General features: G+C 37.0%; 1 protein-coding gene across 2 annotated transcripts in view; it reads left to right on the top strand.

Annotated features, from left to right (window-relative positions):
* Positions 1–18,761, top strand: part of ETFA (electron transfer flavoprotein subunit alpha) — a 76,009-nt gene that overhangs the window by 42,580 nt on the left and 14,668 nt on the right. For both annotated transcript variants that reach the window (XR_009597234.1, XM_004017826.6), the window contains exon 10: positions 15,039–15,104. Coding sequence is in view for 1 of the 2 variants with exons in the window: in XM_004017826.6 (XP_004017875.1) it covers positions 15,039–15,104 (66 nt within the window). In the remaining variant the exon portion in view is untranslated. The remainder of the gene's footprint in view (positions 1–15,038; positions 15,105–18,761) is intronic.

Below are 18,761 nucleotides of genomic sequence, written 5' to 3'. Positions count from 1 at the left end.
CAAGTAGTGTTGCTGCGAAAATTCTTAAAAAATGTTTCCTTGTATGTTTGTGTTTCCCTAGAGAAGTATGCGTAAGAGTGAAATTGCTTAATTACATATAGTAAATGTCTAGCTTTACCAGATATTGACATACTGTTTTCCAAAGTGGTTGTTTACACTTTTCAACAGTTTATAAAATTTACCTTTGTTCTCATCCTTGCTGTATTTTGGTATTTTCAAATTTTTTTTTTTAACATCTTTTGCAGTTGTAGAGGTTGATGATAGCTTCAAAGATAGGTAATGGTGGTGATTATACAACAAGGCAAACATACTTAATGCCGCAGAACACTTGCCATTGATTAAAGTGGTAAATTTTATGTTAAATATATTTTACTACAACTTTTTAAAAGTTTGCTAGTCTGATGGGCATGAAATCTCACTGTGCTTTTTAATTTGCTTTTCCCTGATTATGAGTAAGGAATCTTTCATTCATGTTTTCCCCCCCTCTGAATTTCTTGTTCATATCTTTTTGGCCTATTTTTTTGCCTATCTTCTTGACAATTTTGGAAGTTCTTTTATGTATTCTGAATATTAATCTTTTGTTGGTTATGTGTATTACATATATTTTGTCTCAGGTATGACTGTCTTCTTCATTTTTTGAATCTTTTTTTTTGTTTTAATAAAGAGAAGCTTTTAATTTTAATGTGGTTGAACATTTTTTCCTTTTTGATATATACTTTTTTTGGTCTTTCATGTAAAAGGATCTCTGCTAAGAGAGGGTCTTAACAATATTAACCTGTATTTTTTTTCTTAAAAGTTTTATTAAAGTTTTGCTTTTCATATTTCACACTCAGTTAATCTACTTGATTTAATTGTTTGTTTGGTATGAAGTAACTATTTAATTTTTCCTCATGTAGCTAATCATTTATTACTCATTTTCTTCTGCCCCAGATCTTTTACATATCAAGTTTACATATGTGCAGAAGTCTCTTTCTGGATTCTGTGTTTTGTCTGTCAGTTGTTTATGATTGTACCGAAACTGCTCTTTGAGCTTTGTAATAAAATTACCTACTTAGGCAATACCCATCTCCCCCATTCTTCTCCAGAATTGTCTCAGCTATTCTTGACTCTGTCATTTCCCACAGTTTTAGAATTAATTTGTCAAGCTCCATATTTGGCATGTTGATTGATAAACGTCCCTGTCTCTTATTTTCAAGGGAATTCTAGTGTTTCACCACTAGGAATGCTGCTAAAGCAGTTTGCTTCAATAGACAGTGTCATATCATGGTTAAAGATGGTTAGCAGTCCAGACTGTGTAGCCAGGTTGCCTGAATTCAGTTCTTAGTGTTACCACTGGCTTGCTGTGTGACCTTGGACAGATCATTTAGCCTCTCTGTACCGCCGTTTTTTCAGCTGTGTAATGGTAGTGGTAACAATCTGTATCATGTGGAAGTTCTGAAGATTTAATGCATTAGTCTATGTCAAACACTTAAAACTGTGCCTGGCAGATAGTATGAGTACTGTGAATTAATACACTATTTATAATCGCGAATTAGTATTCTAAATCTAGTTTGTTAGAGGTTTTTCTGTTTTGAAATCATGAACAGGTATTGAATTCTTTAACTGTTATCTGATAATTTCATTGGATTTTGTTAGGGCATTAATTAACATGTGTTGAGCTTAATAGAGTGTCAGATTTATGCTATGACTAGAATTTAATAAATACAGCTTTTTTAGCTTTGACATAGTTAGTAGTAGTTCCCATTTAACTTTTTTCCTGGATTACCTTTTAGAAGCCCCATTGATGACTTTACCTACCTCACCATTCAAACGTATAAATAAACATATTGCAGTCATTAAAGAGTTTCTGTTGTGTCCTGCCAGAGAAATTTGTTTTTTCACTTAGTGTAAGTAGATTACTTTGTCTGTATTTTGGTATTTTACTAATAGATTAGTGGTTCATTTATAATTTTAAGACTTGATGAATACTTACTAGATAAAACAGTTTTGGGGAGAATTTACTAAGACAAGACATTTTTTCTGAGTTCTTTTGAAGAAAATTCACTAATGTTGAAAAGTCTGTGTATGAACAAACTTTATGGGAGTTATTTGTACACAGCTGGGACTGAATTTATGGACTGCTTTTCTGACTTGCTAAAAAGCTAAAGAGTGACAACCCCTTTCATACTGCATTATCCAGCTTGGCTTTTAACTCTAAGAAAATGGTGTTCACAAATTGATGCTCTGTTCCTTTGGGGTTGGTATAGAAGCATTAGATTGTACTAAAATATTCATATGTGAGTGCATTTAGCTGAAAGCAATTGATGTTCTGTTCCCAAGAGGACAAAGAGAAATGCTGTATGGACCTGTAGTACAGAAAACACCCTAAGCATGCTCCTTAAAGGTAATTACATGGCCTGGATGATCAAAGCCCTTGCAGTGGAGCTTAAAGTGACAAAGGAGAAGTTGAACTAACAAACTGTGGTTTGGATGTATAGATAGTTTGGTTGTGCAAGAGCTAAAAACTTATTTGCTAAAAGTTAGTTGTAATTGTGTCTGTGAATTCTAATTGTGTCTTTGCTTCATTTTCTTAACTAATTTTTATTAGACTATTTTCTCTACATATGTATTCCAAGAAGACCAGTGTCAGTCAAGTTTTCTTATCCATTACCATTTAGTATGTAAGGTTAATTTTTTAAGTTTTGGAGAGTGTGTTGAATTTTTTATGTATCTATTAGAACTTTTATAAAAGATTCCACTGATAGAAATTGACGTGCCTTGTAGATGATCAATCTAATTTAACAGCTGGTATGAAAATCAGTAAGAGTAGACAGCAAATCTTTGTTGTGGCCATCTTGGTATGGCAATTTGAATAAAACTGTTCTAAATTTCTATTCTTATCCTAACTGTATTTTCGGTTCTTTCATATAAAAGCTAATGTTTTTCCTCATGTGTCGCTTCAGATAAGATAATCATGCACATTAATGTCAGAGAAAATAAGGCACTGTGCTAGAAGGAGATGTTTATTCAGTGATAGCTGGTCATTTAGCACATGTAATTCCATCCTCATGTTTATTTTAGAGCCAAAGATATGAGTACTGAGATCTTGTATAAAAGAACATTTTAGTAATTTAATTTAATATATTTATGTATTAATATTAACTAAAGTTAGTCTGAGAAGGAATTGGGGAAGTGGATTAGGGGCAGGGAAATGTTTTCCATTTCCTTAAAGTGAAGTTACTTAGATGGTCTCTAGTAAGGTTGGAGGAATAGTAAATTTACTCTTCTCTTATACCCATTTCCCTTTTCTACATTATTAGCTCTGCTCAGATTCTTATTAGAGCTTTAAAAGGTGGCTCAAGGAGTTTTTGTGTAATTTGGGCTGAACTCATAGAGAACTCAAGTTGCCTTTTTTTTTTTTTTTTCAGAACAGTTTTAGATTTACAGAAAAATGGCAAAAACAGTACAGAGAATTCCCATAAGTCTTTTACCTGGTTTCCCATATTGTTATTTTCTAATGTTGTTGGAACTGTTTATGGGCTTCCCTTGTGACTCAGCTGATTATGAATCCACCAGCAATGCGGGAGACCTGGATTCGATCCCTGGGTTGGGAAGATCCGCTGGAGAAGGAAAAGGCTACCCACTCCAGTATTCTGGCCTGGAGAATTTTGATAGTTATTAAAGACAGGATTCTAGAATTAAGTGTTTTGAAGACGAAGAATGGTATAAAGGATTCTGTCAAGGAAATTACTTCCTGATGACTTTATTGTAATAAAAATCTAATGAAATTTGCAACCATATTTACGTGTATAATTCAGAGACATCAATTATATTCAGACTATTGTACAACTATGCTTTACTTTCATGCATTGGAGAAGGAAATGGCAACCCACTCCAGTATTCTTGCCTGGAGAATCCCAGGAATGGGGGAGCCTGGTGGGCTGCCGTCTATGGGATCGCACAGAGTCGGACACGACTAAAGTGACTTAGCAGCAGCAGCAGCATTGTACAACCATAACCTCTGTTTATACTCCAAATTTTTCATCACCCCAAAAAAGAAACTCTGTAACCATTAAGCAGTAGTTCTCCATTCCTTCCAACCTCAGTTCAGTTCAGTTCAGTTGCTCAGTCGTGTCCGACTCTTTGCAAACCCCATGAATCGCAGCACGCCAGGCCTCCCTGTCCATCACCATCTCCCGAAGTTCACTCAGACTCACGTCCATCGATTCCGTGATGCCATCCAGCCATCTCATCCTGAGTCCCCTTCTCCTCCTGCCCCCAATCTCTCCCAGCATCAGAGTCTTTTCCAATGAGTCAACTTTTCACATGAGGTGGCCAAAGTTCAGGAGCTTCAGCTTTCGCATCATTCCTTCCAAAGAAATCCCAGGGCTGATCTCCTCCAGAATGGACTGATTGGATCTCCTTGCAGTCCAAGGGACCCTCAAGAGTCTTCTCCAACACCACAGTTCAAACGCATCAATTCTTCGGCGCTCAGCTTTCTTCACAGTCCAACTCTCACATCCATACATGACCACAGGAAAAACCATAACCTTGACTAGACGGACCTTAGTCGGCAAAGTAATGTCTCTGCTTTTGAATATACTATCTAGGTTGGTCATAACTTTTCTTCCAAGGAGTAAGCGTCTTTTAATTTCATGGCTGCAGTCAGCATCTGCAGTGATTTTGGAGCCCAAAAAAATAAAGTCTGACACTGTTTCTACTGTTTCCCATCTATTTCCCATGAAGTGATGGGACCAGATGCCATGATCTTCGTTTTCTGAATGTTGAGCTTTAAGCCAGCTTTTTCACTCTCCTCTTTCACTTTCATCAAGAGGCTTTTTAGCTCCTCTTCACTTTCTGTCATAAGGGTGGTGTCATCTGCATATCTGAGGTTATTGATATTTCTCCCAGCAATCTTGATTCCAGCTTGTGTTTCTTCCAGTCCAGCGTTTGGCTCTGGTAATCCCTAATCTACTTTATGTCTCTATGAGTTCACTATGATGGATATTTTAAGAGTGAATCGTATACAATATTTGTCCTTTTGTGAGTGTCTTTTAGCATATTTTCAGGTTTAATCCTTATTGTAGCATATGTCAGAACGTCATTCCTTTTTATGGCTGAAAAATATTTTAATAATATTCCATGAATATTTTGTTTATTTATCTGTTGATAGATACTTTGGTCATTTTTGTTTTTACCTTTTGGCTATTGTGAATAATGCTGCTTTGAACATTCGCATATAATTATCTATTAAGTTCCTGCTTTAAATTCTTTTGGGTGATAAAGTTAGGCCTGGGATTGCTGGGCCACATGATAAGTCTTTGTTTAGCTTTTTGAAGAGCCTCCAAACTGTTTTTCTCAAGTTATTATATAGCTTTCATGAGCTTCTTGGCATAGAAACTATCTTTATTATTTTAGATTAAATAATCATCAAGAAAGGCTATGCACAAACAATGACCTTCTTAGTAATTTTGCGAATGAGGTAACTTGGTGAGTGAAAAGAATAGTACTTTGAAGTCGGGTTCTGTTGCCAGCTTGGTTCTTCAGGCCTCTATTTTTTTTAATCGATGACATAGATATTGTGCATAGAATTAGATATTGTGCATTGAATTGTGGTGCTGGAGAAGACTCTTGAGAGTCCCTTGGATAGCAAGGAGATCAAACCAGTCAATCCTAAAGGAAATCAGCCCTGAATACTCATTGGAAGGACGGATGCTGAAGCTGAAGCTTTGGTACTTTGGCCATCTGATACAAATAGCTGACTCATTGGAAAAGAACCCAATGCTAGGAAAGATTGAGGGCAGGAGGAGAAGGGAGCGACAGAGGATGAAATGGTTGGATGGCATCACTGACTCATTGGACATGAATTTGAGGAAACTCTGGGCGATGGCAAAGGACAAGGAAGCCTGTTGTGCTGCAGTCCATGGGGTCACAAAGAGTTGGACATGAATTAGCAGCTGAACAATAACAACAAATGCATAGATAACCTTCAGTTCAGTCACTCAGTCGTGCCCAACTCTTTGTGACCCCATGAATCGCAGCACGCCAGGCCTCCCTGTCCATCACCAACTCCCGGAGTTCACTCTAACTCAAGTCCATCGAGTCGGTGATGCCATCCAGCCATCTCATCCTCTGTTGTCCCCTTCTCCTCCTGCTCCCAATCCCTCCCAGCATCAGAGTCTTTTCCAATGAGTCAACTCTTCACATGAGGTAGCCAAAGTACTGGAGTTTCAGCTTTAACATCATTCCTTCCAAAGAACACCCAGGGCTGATCTCCTTCAGAATGGACTGGTTGGATCTCCTTGCAGTCCAAGGGACTCTCAAGAGTCTTCTCCAACACCACAGTTCAAAAGCATCAGTTTTTTGGCACTGAGCTTTCTATCCTTACTATTACAAAATTCTGTATACGTATGTACAATTTATCTGTTAGATCAGTTAAACCTTACTGATGAAAAATTTTGTACTTAAACTTTTTATTTGATTGCTAAAAATGCAAGGCTTTATAATATACTAATTATATATCTAAGTAATTTGATGTTGTACACCCAAATATTTCAGTGTAATTTAATCATCTGAGTAATTTTATATTATACCTAGGAATTTCCTGGTCATCCAGTGATGAGTACTCTGCACTTCCGCTATAGGGGGCACAGGTTCAATATCTGGTTGGGGAACTAATCTCACAAGCTGTGGGACATGGCCTACATACACACACACACTCACACACACAGGGGAACTAATCTCACAAGCTGTGGGGCATGGCCTACACACACACACACACACACACACACACACACACACACACACACACACACACTTGACTGCTTTCTGTCATTCTAGGTGTCCTTGAAGAAAGTCTTCCTGCAATAGAAAATCTGTGCATTTAGTATAGAAGCTAATTACCTAAATGCTAAATATTTACTTGCAGAATAGTTAAGTATTAAAAGTTATATTTTATTGTAAAAATACTTTCTTAAGAAAAACTTATGTCAGATTCTATGCATCATGTAATCAAATCCTACATTTGAAAACAGTATTTAAAGACCAAGGGTTGAAATTTCACCTTTTTTGGTTTACATTTAAACTTTTGAATTCTAAATCACAATATAGTTAGTTACTATCCTTTAAAAAAAATTCTTTTAACTTTGTATTTGAGAAACTGGGTTACTAAACTTACACTTTGAACAAAAATAATAAGGTATGTAATGAAGCAATATGGGCTTTCCAGGCGGCTCAGTGGTAAAGAATCTACCTGCCAGTGTGGGAGATGCAGGTTTGATCCCTGGGTCAGGTAGATCCCCTGGAGGAGGAAATGGCAACCCACTGCAGCATTCTTGCCTGGAAAATGGGCAGAGGTGCCTGATGGGCCATAGTCCAGAGTCCCAAAGAGTTAGACATGACTGAGTGACTGAGTGCACAGACGCAATGAAACCTATGCTAGAAGTGTAAATTACCACTTGCTTTGGTCATATTGTAACTAGACTGGTCGTGAAGATGACATTTAATTGGCTTCTCCGGAGGGAAAGGTGGGCCAATAAAAAGAATATAGAGGAACTCCTATCTGTGGTTGAATTTAGGATTTTAAAATACCTTGAACAAAAACCCCAAGCTGTGTATTCTCTGCCTAGTAATCACCAAGTCCATCTACTGAGCCATGGAATATCTATTCATATGAGAAACCTACAGAGGTTTCTTTTAAATGTTTTCTGATTTTGTTTCTAGACCTTTTCCATTGAAGTTATTGGAACCAGATATTGACTTCATCGAAAGCCAGGTGAAAGTTTTTACCCAAAGGGTTAGTTTTCTGTATAGGTTACATAAGCTAAACATCAAAGACATCAACAAACAAGAAATGGTTTCCAAGTCTTGCCCCTTCCATGAGTCTGTCTTCTTGATAGCCTTGTAGCCAGTGCATTTGTGTGAAACATTTGTATTAGAGGCAGTTCAGTTTATGTGCAACTAACTGGTCATTAGATAAATCAAAGGCTATAGTATATGTCCTAATTCAGGATGAGGAACTCAGAAATAAGCCATCATCTAGTAACATGGGGTAAAAACTAATGTTAGCTAAAGTTGATACTTTTTTTTACATATAACCTTATGTTAGCTGTACATCTCATCTTGTTTTAGTGATTTTTCTCCATGACAAATAAATTTACTGGAGTTTTAATAAACTAGTGACTTCAGTTAAAGGGTATTAATAGTACTGTCACAATATTGAGTTATTTGTGATGTAGTAGAAGTACTGAACTTAAAATCAAAGGTTAAGAAGCCTGCCTTTTACTAGGTGTGTGTAACTTTGAATGGCTCATCAAGCCTCCTTGAGCCTATGCTTTCTGTTCTATAAAATGAGAAAAATTTCCACCCCTTAGAGTTATTGTCATAGTTAAGTGAGATAATGTATATAAAGTAGAGTGTGGTTACTGGCCTATTATAGGCGATTCATGTAGTTGTGATGATTAACATGCCATCTCAGATACTGATACAATCTGAGTTAGTCCTGGTACAGGACCATTATCTGATGGTTGAGACATACCTTCAGCTTCAGAGCAGGAGTATGCATGAAGTTCTGTATTCATGTGAAACTCAGTTGAGGCATAAACCTGTCTGAGAATTTCATAATACAGGCAGAGAGCTGTTTGAGAGAAGAGCCACAGTTGTGCTTTGCATTTTGGGGCCTCTTCCAAAAAGAGAAGAGACTTAAAAACAATTTGGCAAACGGAGGAAATAGTTTGGCCTTTTAAATGAGTAGCAGGATGAAATATAGCAATATTAATGCACAAGAGACTTGCAGTAATTAGAAAATATAGTTCGGTTAATCTACTTCTCAAAGAGACATTCATTATTTCCTGTGATGAATTACATTTAACTCCTAACCTGGCATTTGTCCTGGGTATTTGTGTTGTGTTTTAGCTGTTGTAACAGTTGCTGTTTAAGGTTATGCCTCTGTAGTCTTCTGAGTCAGCAATGTTGAGAGAGCGTGTGCCGTTCTGTAAAATTTGTTTCATCCGAGGCAGTCTTAGGGTATTGTTTTCAAGCACATACATAGGATTGCTGAATTCTAGTTTTTAATAGAACTACTTATATGATGTCTTTAAATTTTTTGTCTTCACATAAATGTAGCTTTTTACATTCCTTCCCCAATCTGGAAAGCGAGACTTGGTAGAAAAGGAATTTTAAACCTGATTTTTAAAGAGGCAAAGAAATACTGGCCTGGTTTTTCTGCTCTGAAAGCTCCAGATTTAACCACTCTTCTCATAGTCATATTTTTATATAAACATAAAAGTAAACATTTAAATCTTTCATTTCTACTTTGTTTAAGCAGTACTGAAGTTGCTGCAGGCAGAATACTGTTCCAATTGTAGGAAAAAAGATGTAATTTCAACTTGATATATATAATTTTTGTATGACAAATTTGATATGTCTTGGTAGCCGTCTCTGGGCTATGTATCCCTGTATGAAGATTATGTTAGAATTTTGTAAAGAAACTCACGTCAACTTCCTAGGCCAGCCAGCACTGTCTAGAAAGTTGGGCTGAATTCAAACTTTACAGCTAGTACTAAGTGCCCCTCTCCCCCAAAATCACTAAGACTATCAGTAAAAAAATTTTCCCAATACATTATCCCAGAAGAATTTTATAAAGTTAAATAGCAACTTCTCTTGAGATAGTGATAGTTACTATCATGATAGTAAACTACCCAAGTAGTTTAAAGTGGGATTTATGTGGCAGTTGGTTGTCTGATGCCTTCTGGTTTAAAGATTTAGTGATCATTCAGTAATAATAATAGCATTAATAGTAATGGCTCATATTTTGAGCACTTCACATGCATTGTGATATTTAATAATCCCAACAATCCTATTAGCTGCAGGTATTTAATTTAAAAAATAACATTTTAAAAATGTAGGTAGGTATGTTGTTTCTTTAGACATAGTGCTGTGGCACACTTAAATAGGCTACAGTGTAGTGTAAACATAACTTCTATATATACTAGGAAACCAAAAGCTTCTTGTGACTTGTTTTTTGCACTGCTCGCTTTATTGAAGTAGTCTGGAATGTGCAAAATCTCCAGGGTGTGCCCGTATGCTTTTTTGAGAAGTGTGAGCCTTTCGGGATAGAGTCTTCAGGTTTTTCTAAACTTTCAAGAAAGAGTATCTCACTAGAGAACAAAATTTGATAATCAGTTTCAGGGTATAAATTTACTGTTTTAAACCAGCCATTTTCATCTGCTTTGGGTTTTCTTATAATGGTCTACCATACCTGAAAATTGGTGGATTTGAGTCATCTGTGTGTTTCTCTATTGACTGCCCCCTTATTTAATCTTCAGCCTGGTCATTCTGCTGACTTTCCTTTTATGATCTTCTGAGCCAATAAAAGCAAAGCTAACACAAGATACTAATGTCATTCTGTCTTGAGGTCTTACTGTCATGCTCTGCAGTACCTCATAGAGCTTACAAGAAGGCTCTTCTTTACTTTGGTTTTTTTGTTTGTTTGTGTACCTCACGGATTGTGGAATCTTAGTTCCCTGACCAGGCATTGAATCTGGTCTCTCGACTGTGAAAGTACAATCCTAACCACTGGACCTCCAGGGAATTCCCTTCTTTAGCTTGTTCTTAAATTATCTTCGGTCTTTGGCTGTCTAGCACGGTGGTAACCATGAAGTTACATGTGGATATTGGGCGCTTGAAATGTGGCTAGATTTAATGAGATTATATTATTAACATTGGCTTTACCTATTTCATTTCACTTTAATGAGGCTAATAGAAATTTTTTTAAGTATGTGGCTTACAATATTTTTATATTATATATCTCTTTTGGATTTAATAATGTTAGGCAAAAATCACAACGTGCAAGTAAGAAACACTTTTCTACTTAGCATCTGCACCAGGATCTTCTGGAGAGCAAGACTCAGAAATGTATGCTCTTGGAATTCCATATTTCCTGCCCAAGATTTGAGTGACGCAGGAGAGTGATGTTAGCAAATACTTTCAGAAGAAAGCAGCCAAAACCCAAATCATGCATCAGAGAATACTCTGACCATGTTACTTCCCCAGGTTGGTTAGATTTCTGTAAAAGTGTTAAGATTTCATTTCAGTCTTTCAGTTCTCGGACATACAGATTTGTCATCATGCTCGGACTAGTAAAACCTCTTCTAAAAGCGTGTTTTGTTTGAAGGACTGAGGAGCAGGAACAGATGGGTTAGGCTGTAAAAGTAGACTCCGGTTTGGCAGAGGACAGAAATTACTCCAGAGAACCATCATCCCCCAAACTGCTTCCTGCTGCTAAAGGCCATTCCGCTTCTTGTTGGCAGGAACAGAAAGTAAGGGGTTGCATAAGAGACCAGAGCTCTGTCACACCCGGATTTTTACAATCTTACCTTAACCTATGTTGACTATGAGCTTCTTGAGTGTGTATCACAGGGGATTCTTGCTGTCCTGTACTTCTGCTAGTCCATACAACTCTTTTGTATGAATAAGGGAAAAAATACTTCTTTCTCAAGTTACTTTACTGCCATCTGTTGGAAAATTATTGTAATAAAAATGCAGATCTATAATGACTATGATATGAATAATGCCTCCCTCCAGAGTTGTTCAGTATACAGCCCGCTCAGCTGTATACGGTAGCCCTGGGATCACCCCACGAGTCCACTAGTCACTGAGTGGGCTGAGAAAATCAGTGTTTGAATAAATATCAGTTCTTGAGTGGTACACCAGTGACTTGGGAAACCAGATACTGTGCTAAGGATTGAAGCCTTACAATCCCAGTTATTCAGATGAGCAAGCCGAGGCATAGAGAGGTTAAAACAATTGGCTCATGGTCAAAGGTCTGTTAGATGGCTGAGTTGGCATTTATTTCAGCATAGGCAGTGAGATTCCAGAGCCTAGGTTCTAAACTTCTAAATGACAGTGATAAACTCCTCTTGCAAACCTCTGTTAACCACACTGGGTGCAGCAGTCTCCAAGCCCTATTCCTGTGTTTATCTGAGCACACTCTGAGGTAGTGTAGACATCTGCTCCTGAGTTCTTTGGATGAGGCTACAGCTGCAGTCTTTTTTAGGTCTTGGCAAAGAAAGAAAGATTTGTCCAAACTTGTTTGAAGTAGGTGCTGTCCCTTCTTTACCAACCCTGTGGCTCTACTGCTCACCCGTCCTCTCCATCCTTGAATTGCACGATGATTAACCCAGACTGCTACCAGCTGTGTCCCTCATCCTAGTTTCTTACTCTCGTAGGTTTCTTTCCCTTTGTGAAGGCTACTAGAACTTTATCTCCAGGACTACCCCTCCTTCCTTTTCTGTCTGTTCCTTTCTTTAATCCCACCTCTTTTTGAACCCTTAATTGTTGTTCCCCCCTCCAACATCACCTCTCATTTTCGCTCTAAAGTTTTTTACCTACCATCCGATTTAGAAAGAAAGTGCCTCAGGGCAGGGATTGCCTTGTTATGTTGTGAAGCAGTGTCTAAGTGCTCCATAAATTAGCATCTGTGGAGGGTTTTGCACATACTAATTATTATTATTGAAATACAGAAATGCCTTCTGAATCATGAGGAAGCATCCTATGACTGTAGTCTAATTGCCTGTACACGTTTTCTGAAAAAGAAGAAAAAAAGCATCAAGCCTCTCTTCCTGTCTTAAAGAGCCATCAGATCTCAGAACAGCAGCCAAAATCTCAGGACTCATTCAGGGCTGTTGTTTCAAAGCTTTTTTTAAATTTATTCAGAGAACCATGTTTGCGTGATAGTAAAATGAGTTCTTATTGGTCAGGAACAGGTCAGAATTTACCTGTTTGGACAATTTATGCTTTTTAGAAAGGTGGGAATGACCCTGGAACCACCGTTGGTTTCCTTTGGCCCAGAATCTGTTGTTTCTTTACTGACATTTATGGTTAAAGCCAGCAGTAGTCATTTCTCAGGAGGTTTAATGTAAATTTCATTTATATCATATTTATGTTGATGTTTAGTGCCAGAGTGAATCAGCATTTTTATTAGCATTTTATAATGCAAATGGGGAGGCTTTTAAGACTTGCTGAATTTTAATGTAGACATGTATGTCAGAAAGACCCCTTTATATAGAACTATTGATCCTTTCCAATATATGGTTTGAGAACATACTTTGAAGCATGGTTAGCAAGACAGTGTCTATCTAAATAACTTACTTTAAAAATCTTTACATTTTACAAATGTAAAAAGCTTTACATTTTGGCCTGGTTTTCCTGAATGTAGGATTTAGTAAATATACCATGATTAATAATTTAATGAATGTTCTCTCTTAAAAGAAATGCTGGTCAGAATAAACTGAATGATGTTAAAATTATCGATTGAAGTTACCTGTAGTCTTCAGCGGAAAATACTGGTGCTTTTTCAAAATAGTAGTGTTTGTTTATTAGTCATACAAGTGTCATTGTCTGATAAGAGTATAATAACAAGGCCTTACTGTATTATCCAAAGGTGTATGGCCATAATTGATGCATTGGATTATGTTTAAGATAAAATCATGGGATTGCTTTTGATCCTCACCCCATACATTTTGCTTTCTACAGTAGTGTATTCCCCACCCTAAGACACAGTCTCTTTAGGCCTAAGTGCTCTTTCCTATTTTCAGGCTTTTGATGATTAACTAATGAGAGGGTTGAATTGAAAAGCAAACCCAGCTCACTGTAGATTTTTAGATGATTAACTCACATTGGGGGCTAGGTTGTGTCCTTTCCAGAGTACTGAAGGGTATCCTGCTGCTCTAGAAGCGGTAGACACTTTATGCCTTTAAAGAGAAGACCCAGAGAGCTACGCTATCAATGTGCTGGGTCAAGTTACAGGTTTCAAGCTGCTCACGAGCTGAGGATCATCTGTTGTACTGGTCCTCAACTCTGTGTATGTTAGAGCATCCTGAGGAGCCTTTTTAGAAAGGTCCTCTATTGAAGAGCTTTTTAAAGAAAAGCTCCAGTGCTCATGAATTAGATTACGGGCCATGCAGAAGACAAAGTGGGACCACCTGACATTGTCATTGACTTTGAAGTATTTGCCCTGTAATAAAACTGTGTGACAGAGCCACCTTCAGTACCTTCCACATTACTCATATTGAGGAGAGACGATACTGTCAGTCATGATGGAACTGTAGTGTCAGTCTGGTTACATGGTAAGGGGCACCCCCTACCCAAGCCAGGGCTTGTTCAGTTTATGTGTGGGGAAAGCTTTTCAGCTGAAGTTTTAATTATCCCTAATAGAGCAACTAAACATTTTTAATTAAGCACTTATTAAATTGGTTTTCCATGATGATAGTGAGTTTTCATTTTTAGATAAAGGTACAGAGAGCAGTCATCATTCCCTTTATAATTAGTTGAAGCAGAGGGGTAGGAAGAGATGCAACTATCATCCACATTTACTGGGAAACTGCAGTGCAGGGACCCATTTATTAGGCGTTAGAAATACAAAGGTTCATTCTGTGCCTGTGAGAAATCTGTTATTTTTTAATTAAGGAGATTGTGTGTGTGTGTGTGTGTGTGTGTGTGTGTGTGTGTGTGTGTGTGTGTGACCCTTGAGACTGATTTGTATATTTGGTTTTTCTAAATGTGAAGCTTAATAAATATACTCTGATAACCACTTCAACAAATATCCATGAGAAGCAAATAGCTGAGTCAAAGTATACTTTAATACGTATTTCTATATCAATATGAAATGTGTATATATTGTGAATGGCTCCATGCAGGGTGGTGAGTTGAAGAGCTGTATCCAAATGAGTAGCACAGACAGAAAGTACAGCCTTACAGCAAATTGTGAGATTAAGTGAAACAGTTGATATGAAATGCTTAGCACAGTGGTCAACACAGTTAATGCTCAAAAACTCTTATTATCCAATATTATTGTTCCACCACTACTTTATGAATTCAGGGGTAAGTGTGGACTATGGGTTAGGGAGATCAGGGAAGGAGGAAGGCATAATTTAAGTAATACATATTGCATCTGTTTCATTTAAAATATTTCTTGTATAAGACTTGGGTTGGTTATAGCAAGTACTTTGGAAGGTGTAATATATGAATGCATATTAATGATATGGTCTCTTTTGTTTCAGGAACTTTATATTGCTGTAGGAATATCTGGAGCCATCCAACATTTAGCTGGGATGAAAGACAGCAAGGTAACTACACAACAGTGATGATACTAAGAGGAAAAGTTTTCATATTTTAAAATTTAGGTTTCACTGAAATGCTTCCATGTAGTTATAGTGTGTGTAGTGGAACCGTTCGCATTAACACAAACCTAGGAATTGAAAGGTATACACACCACTGTACCCTGCCTGAGGATGTACCACTGGTGGGAGAGGCAGTGTGTATCATGGAAAGAGATGTGAACCTGAATCCCAGCTCCCCTGCAAACTTACCGCCTGACATGCCTTGTTTGTGCCTTAGCTCTTTGTCTGCCAAATGCACGTGTTGGAAGATCTCTTTCAGCTCTGACAATCCATGGCTAGAGAATATGGGGTGAAAACAGCTTGATGAGGTTCTGCCCATCTAGTTTATGACGTACTGATACCTGGTTCTGTGTTTTACCCTAGTGCCCTAATGGTCCCACTGTCATACATCAGCAGTGCCCGTCTTTTTGGATCGTTACTAAATTGTGACTGACACCTTTTGGATTGGAGCATCTCAGAACCTTAGTAATTGTCAAAAATGCAGCATATAGAGGAGCCGCTTGATTTTAACTTGCTGCATGAATTCTGTCTAGAAGTCCTGTGTGATGACTCTGTGAACATACATTTCAGAATATGACACATTAATTCATGCATAACAATGCACAGTTTGAATTATGAACTTAGTCTTTCATGAAGTCAGAGATGCCTCTGACACTCCTGCTTTTATTCATTCAGATGGAAGTTTGATAGAAAAGGTAATAAAACTTTTAATAGGTTTAACTTCTAACTTGAAAAGATGCATGCACTACCTCCTTGTAGCCTCTAAATGAGTTGGCCCCAAACCAGTCAGATTTCACAGTTGGATGGCAGGTTTCTTCACTGAGCTCTGAAAGCAGCAGTGCCAATGGGGAAAATGTTATTGCTGCATTAGAGGGGAAAAAAAAAAAAAACCAAACAATAAATACCAGCAACCTTCAGAAATATTTTTAGCTGGGCCTGTTCAGACATATCTAGAATTTTGCTTCTCTCTCTGCCTGCCTAAAGATCTTGGTGAAAGTTCTTGTTCATGCCAGCAGGGCCGGACTGGAGGAGAAATGGACTAGATGGTAAATGTCAAAGCAAAAAGGGAATAATTGAATTAAGGAGACCCATGTTGGGGAATAATCTGTAAGAATAAACTTGAGCCAATAATTTGTCTGTCTGTCCAGTCAACAAATATTTACTAAGTCTGTGTACTTTGTACAGATGCTGGAGTTGCTTAAATGAAAATGACATAGTCCCTGTCATAACTCTCTTTTGTGGGAGACGCACCAATCTTAGATTGTAATTTTGGCTAAGTTTTAAAATGGAGGATTGGGACTTCCTGGTGGTCCAGTAGTTAAGAATTTGCTTTCCAGTGCAGGGGATGTGAGTTTGAGCCCTAGACAGGGAACTAAGATCCCATATGCTGCAGGGCAACTAAGCCCACGTGCCACAACTACAGAGCCCAGCTGCCGCAACCAAGACCTGACCCAGCCATAGATAAAGTGATTGGTTTAAGTCTGATAGTTCAGTTCAGTCACTCAGTCGTGTCAGACTCTTTGCAGCCCCATAGACTGCAGCATGCCAGGCTCCCCTATCCATCACCAACTCCCAGAGCCTGCTCTGCATATAAACTGTATACAGATATATGGTTGAATACAATCTGTGTTTTAAAATGTCCATAAGGAAGAAGAGTATTAATTTATAAGGACATATTAAAAGAGCCCTAGAGTGCAAGCAAGATTTTATCATAATTATTTACAGTTGATATTTCAGAAACATTCTTTCAGTAATCTGAGAATTCTGTAACTGGCCGAAATCTTTTTTCTTAAATATTATGGTAGTTCTTTGCCCACAATTACAGGCTCTTTCTTTAAAAATAACTTTTATATAGTGGGATGAAAAAGCTTTCAGATGATTAAACTGTCAGATGTTTGACTAGGTGGCCTCCAGGAAATCATTAACCGTCGTTAATTAAATAAATCTCTGCTAGTAGCTATGAAGCAGGCTACTTATTCCCAGAAGAGAAAGACCATGATGCAAATCAATGCCTATGATTCAAAATGTTTGTCCTTGTGACTAGATTTGAGGTGTATATTGAAACCGTGCTATATTATAGTCTTTGACCACACTTTAATATATATGGCATGTTTCTCTGCATCAGTAGTTACCTGGACTGCAGTGTGTGCCAATTTCAGATATTCTGGAATATTCAGGCCTCAGGGCCCTTTTAGAGGATTTTACACATATATCATATAGACTATATTTTAAGTTAGACTGTATCAAAATACTTGAAAAGGGTGTTCTGCCTGTTTTCATGAGATGGAGTAATAGGCAGGGAAGTACTTCATTTTACTTCCAAAGATTCAAAAATTATCATTTTTTAATTAAAATAACACCATGTTAGAGTCAAAGTCTAATCTTACTTTAATTGGAATGGTGTTAGAAGCATCTGTGGGGATAACCAAACTATTTGTAGTATATAAAGAAATCTGTTATTAATAGAATAATTGTGTAAACATAACATGTTTTTAGTGACAGTTTCTCCGTAATCTGTTACTGATCTGTCATTATAATCCTTTACATTTAAAGATTTTATGGGAGTTAAGAGGAACTTGTGGTAGTTTTTGTAGGAGACGTAGTACTTTGTTACATTTACTTGCTGGGTACATAAGGACTTAAACTTTTTTGTTTTAAATATTCATCTTTACTTAATAGGCCAACTAGATAGTTAACTTTTCTATTCTCACAGTAGACCCAGGGTAGTAATTTAAAAATGCTAAATGGAATGCAGTATATACAGAATAAATAGTTTGAGCTTTAAAGCCTATGAATTAGGATATGGCTTTGTTACTTTTTAAAGTTGAAATCTAACATTTATAATCACAAGTTTAAAACATATATTGTTAATAGGTGGGAAAATACTGATCACCTTATAAGTGAAATAAGCTGAGAATTGACTCTAATAATATGTATCTCATGATTTGACAAAGTTGACTTCTGTCTTGTTGAATAAAGCACACCAAATATAAAATGGATGAATAAACTTTTTATCTGTAGTTTTTATTCAGTATATCTAAAAATTTTCAATGACCTACAAAAATTCCCTGTTATATTTGGTTGGTTTAAGTCAGATTATTAATTTATATATGTAAAATTCACATTTTTAGTATATTGCATTAAAACATTCTTCTGCATGGTAAAATATACATAACATAAAGTTTACCATCTTAATCTTAAGTGTAAAATTAGCTATGTACACACTGATAGTGGTATTAAATGCATTCATAATGTGCACCCATCATCACTATCCAACTCGACAACTCTTTTCATCTTTTAAAACTGAAACTCTATACACATTAAATGGTATTTTCCCAGTGTCCCACCTCATAGTCCATATACTGACAACCACAACTCTACCTTTTGTTTCTATGATTTTGACTATTCTAAGTACAATTTAAGTGGAATCATCATTTGATATTTGTCTTTTTGTGACTGGTTTATTTCATTTAGCATAATGTCCTCAAGATTCATCCATGTTGTAGCATATGTCAGAATTTTCTTCCTGTTTAGGCTAATAATATTCCAGTGTGTGTGTGTGTGTGTGTGTGTGTATACATACACACCACATTTTGCTTATCC

Source organism: Ovis aries, chromosome 18 (assembly GCF_016772045.2).
Source record: "Ovis aries strain OAR_USU_Benz2616 breed Rambouillet chromosome 18, ARS-UI_Ramb_v3.0, whole genome shotgun sequence".
NCBI lineage: Eukaryota > Metazoa > Chordata > Mammalia > Artiodactyla > Bovidae > Ovis > Ovis aries.
Note: the sequence above shows the minus strand (reverse complement) of the source record. Positions and strands in the feature narration are given on the sequence as shown.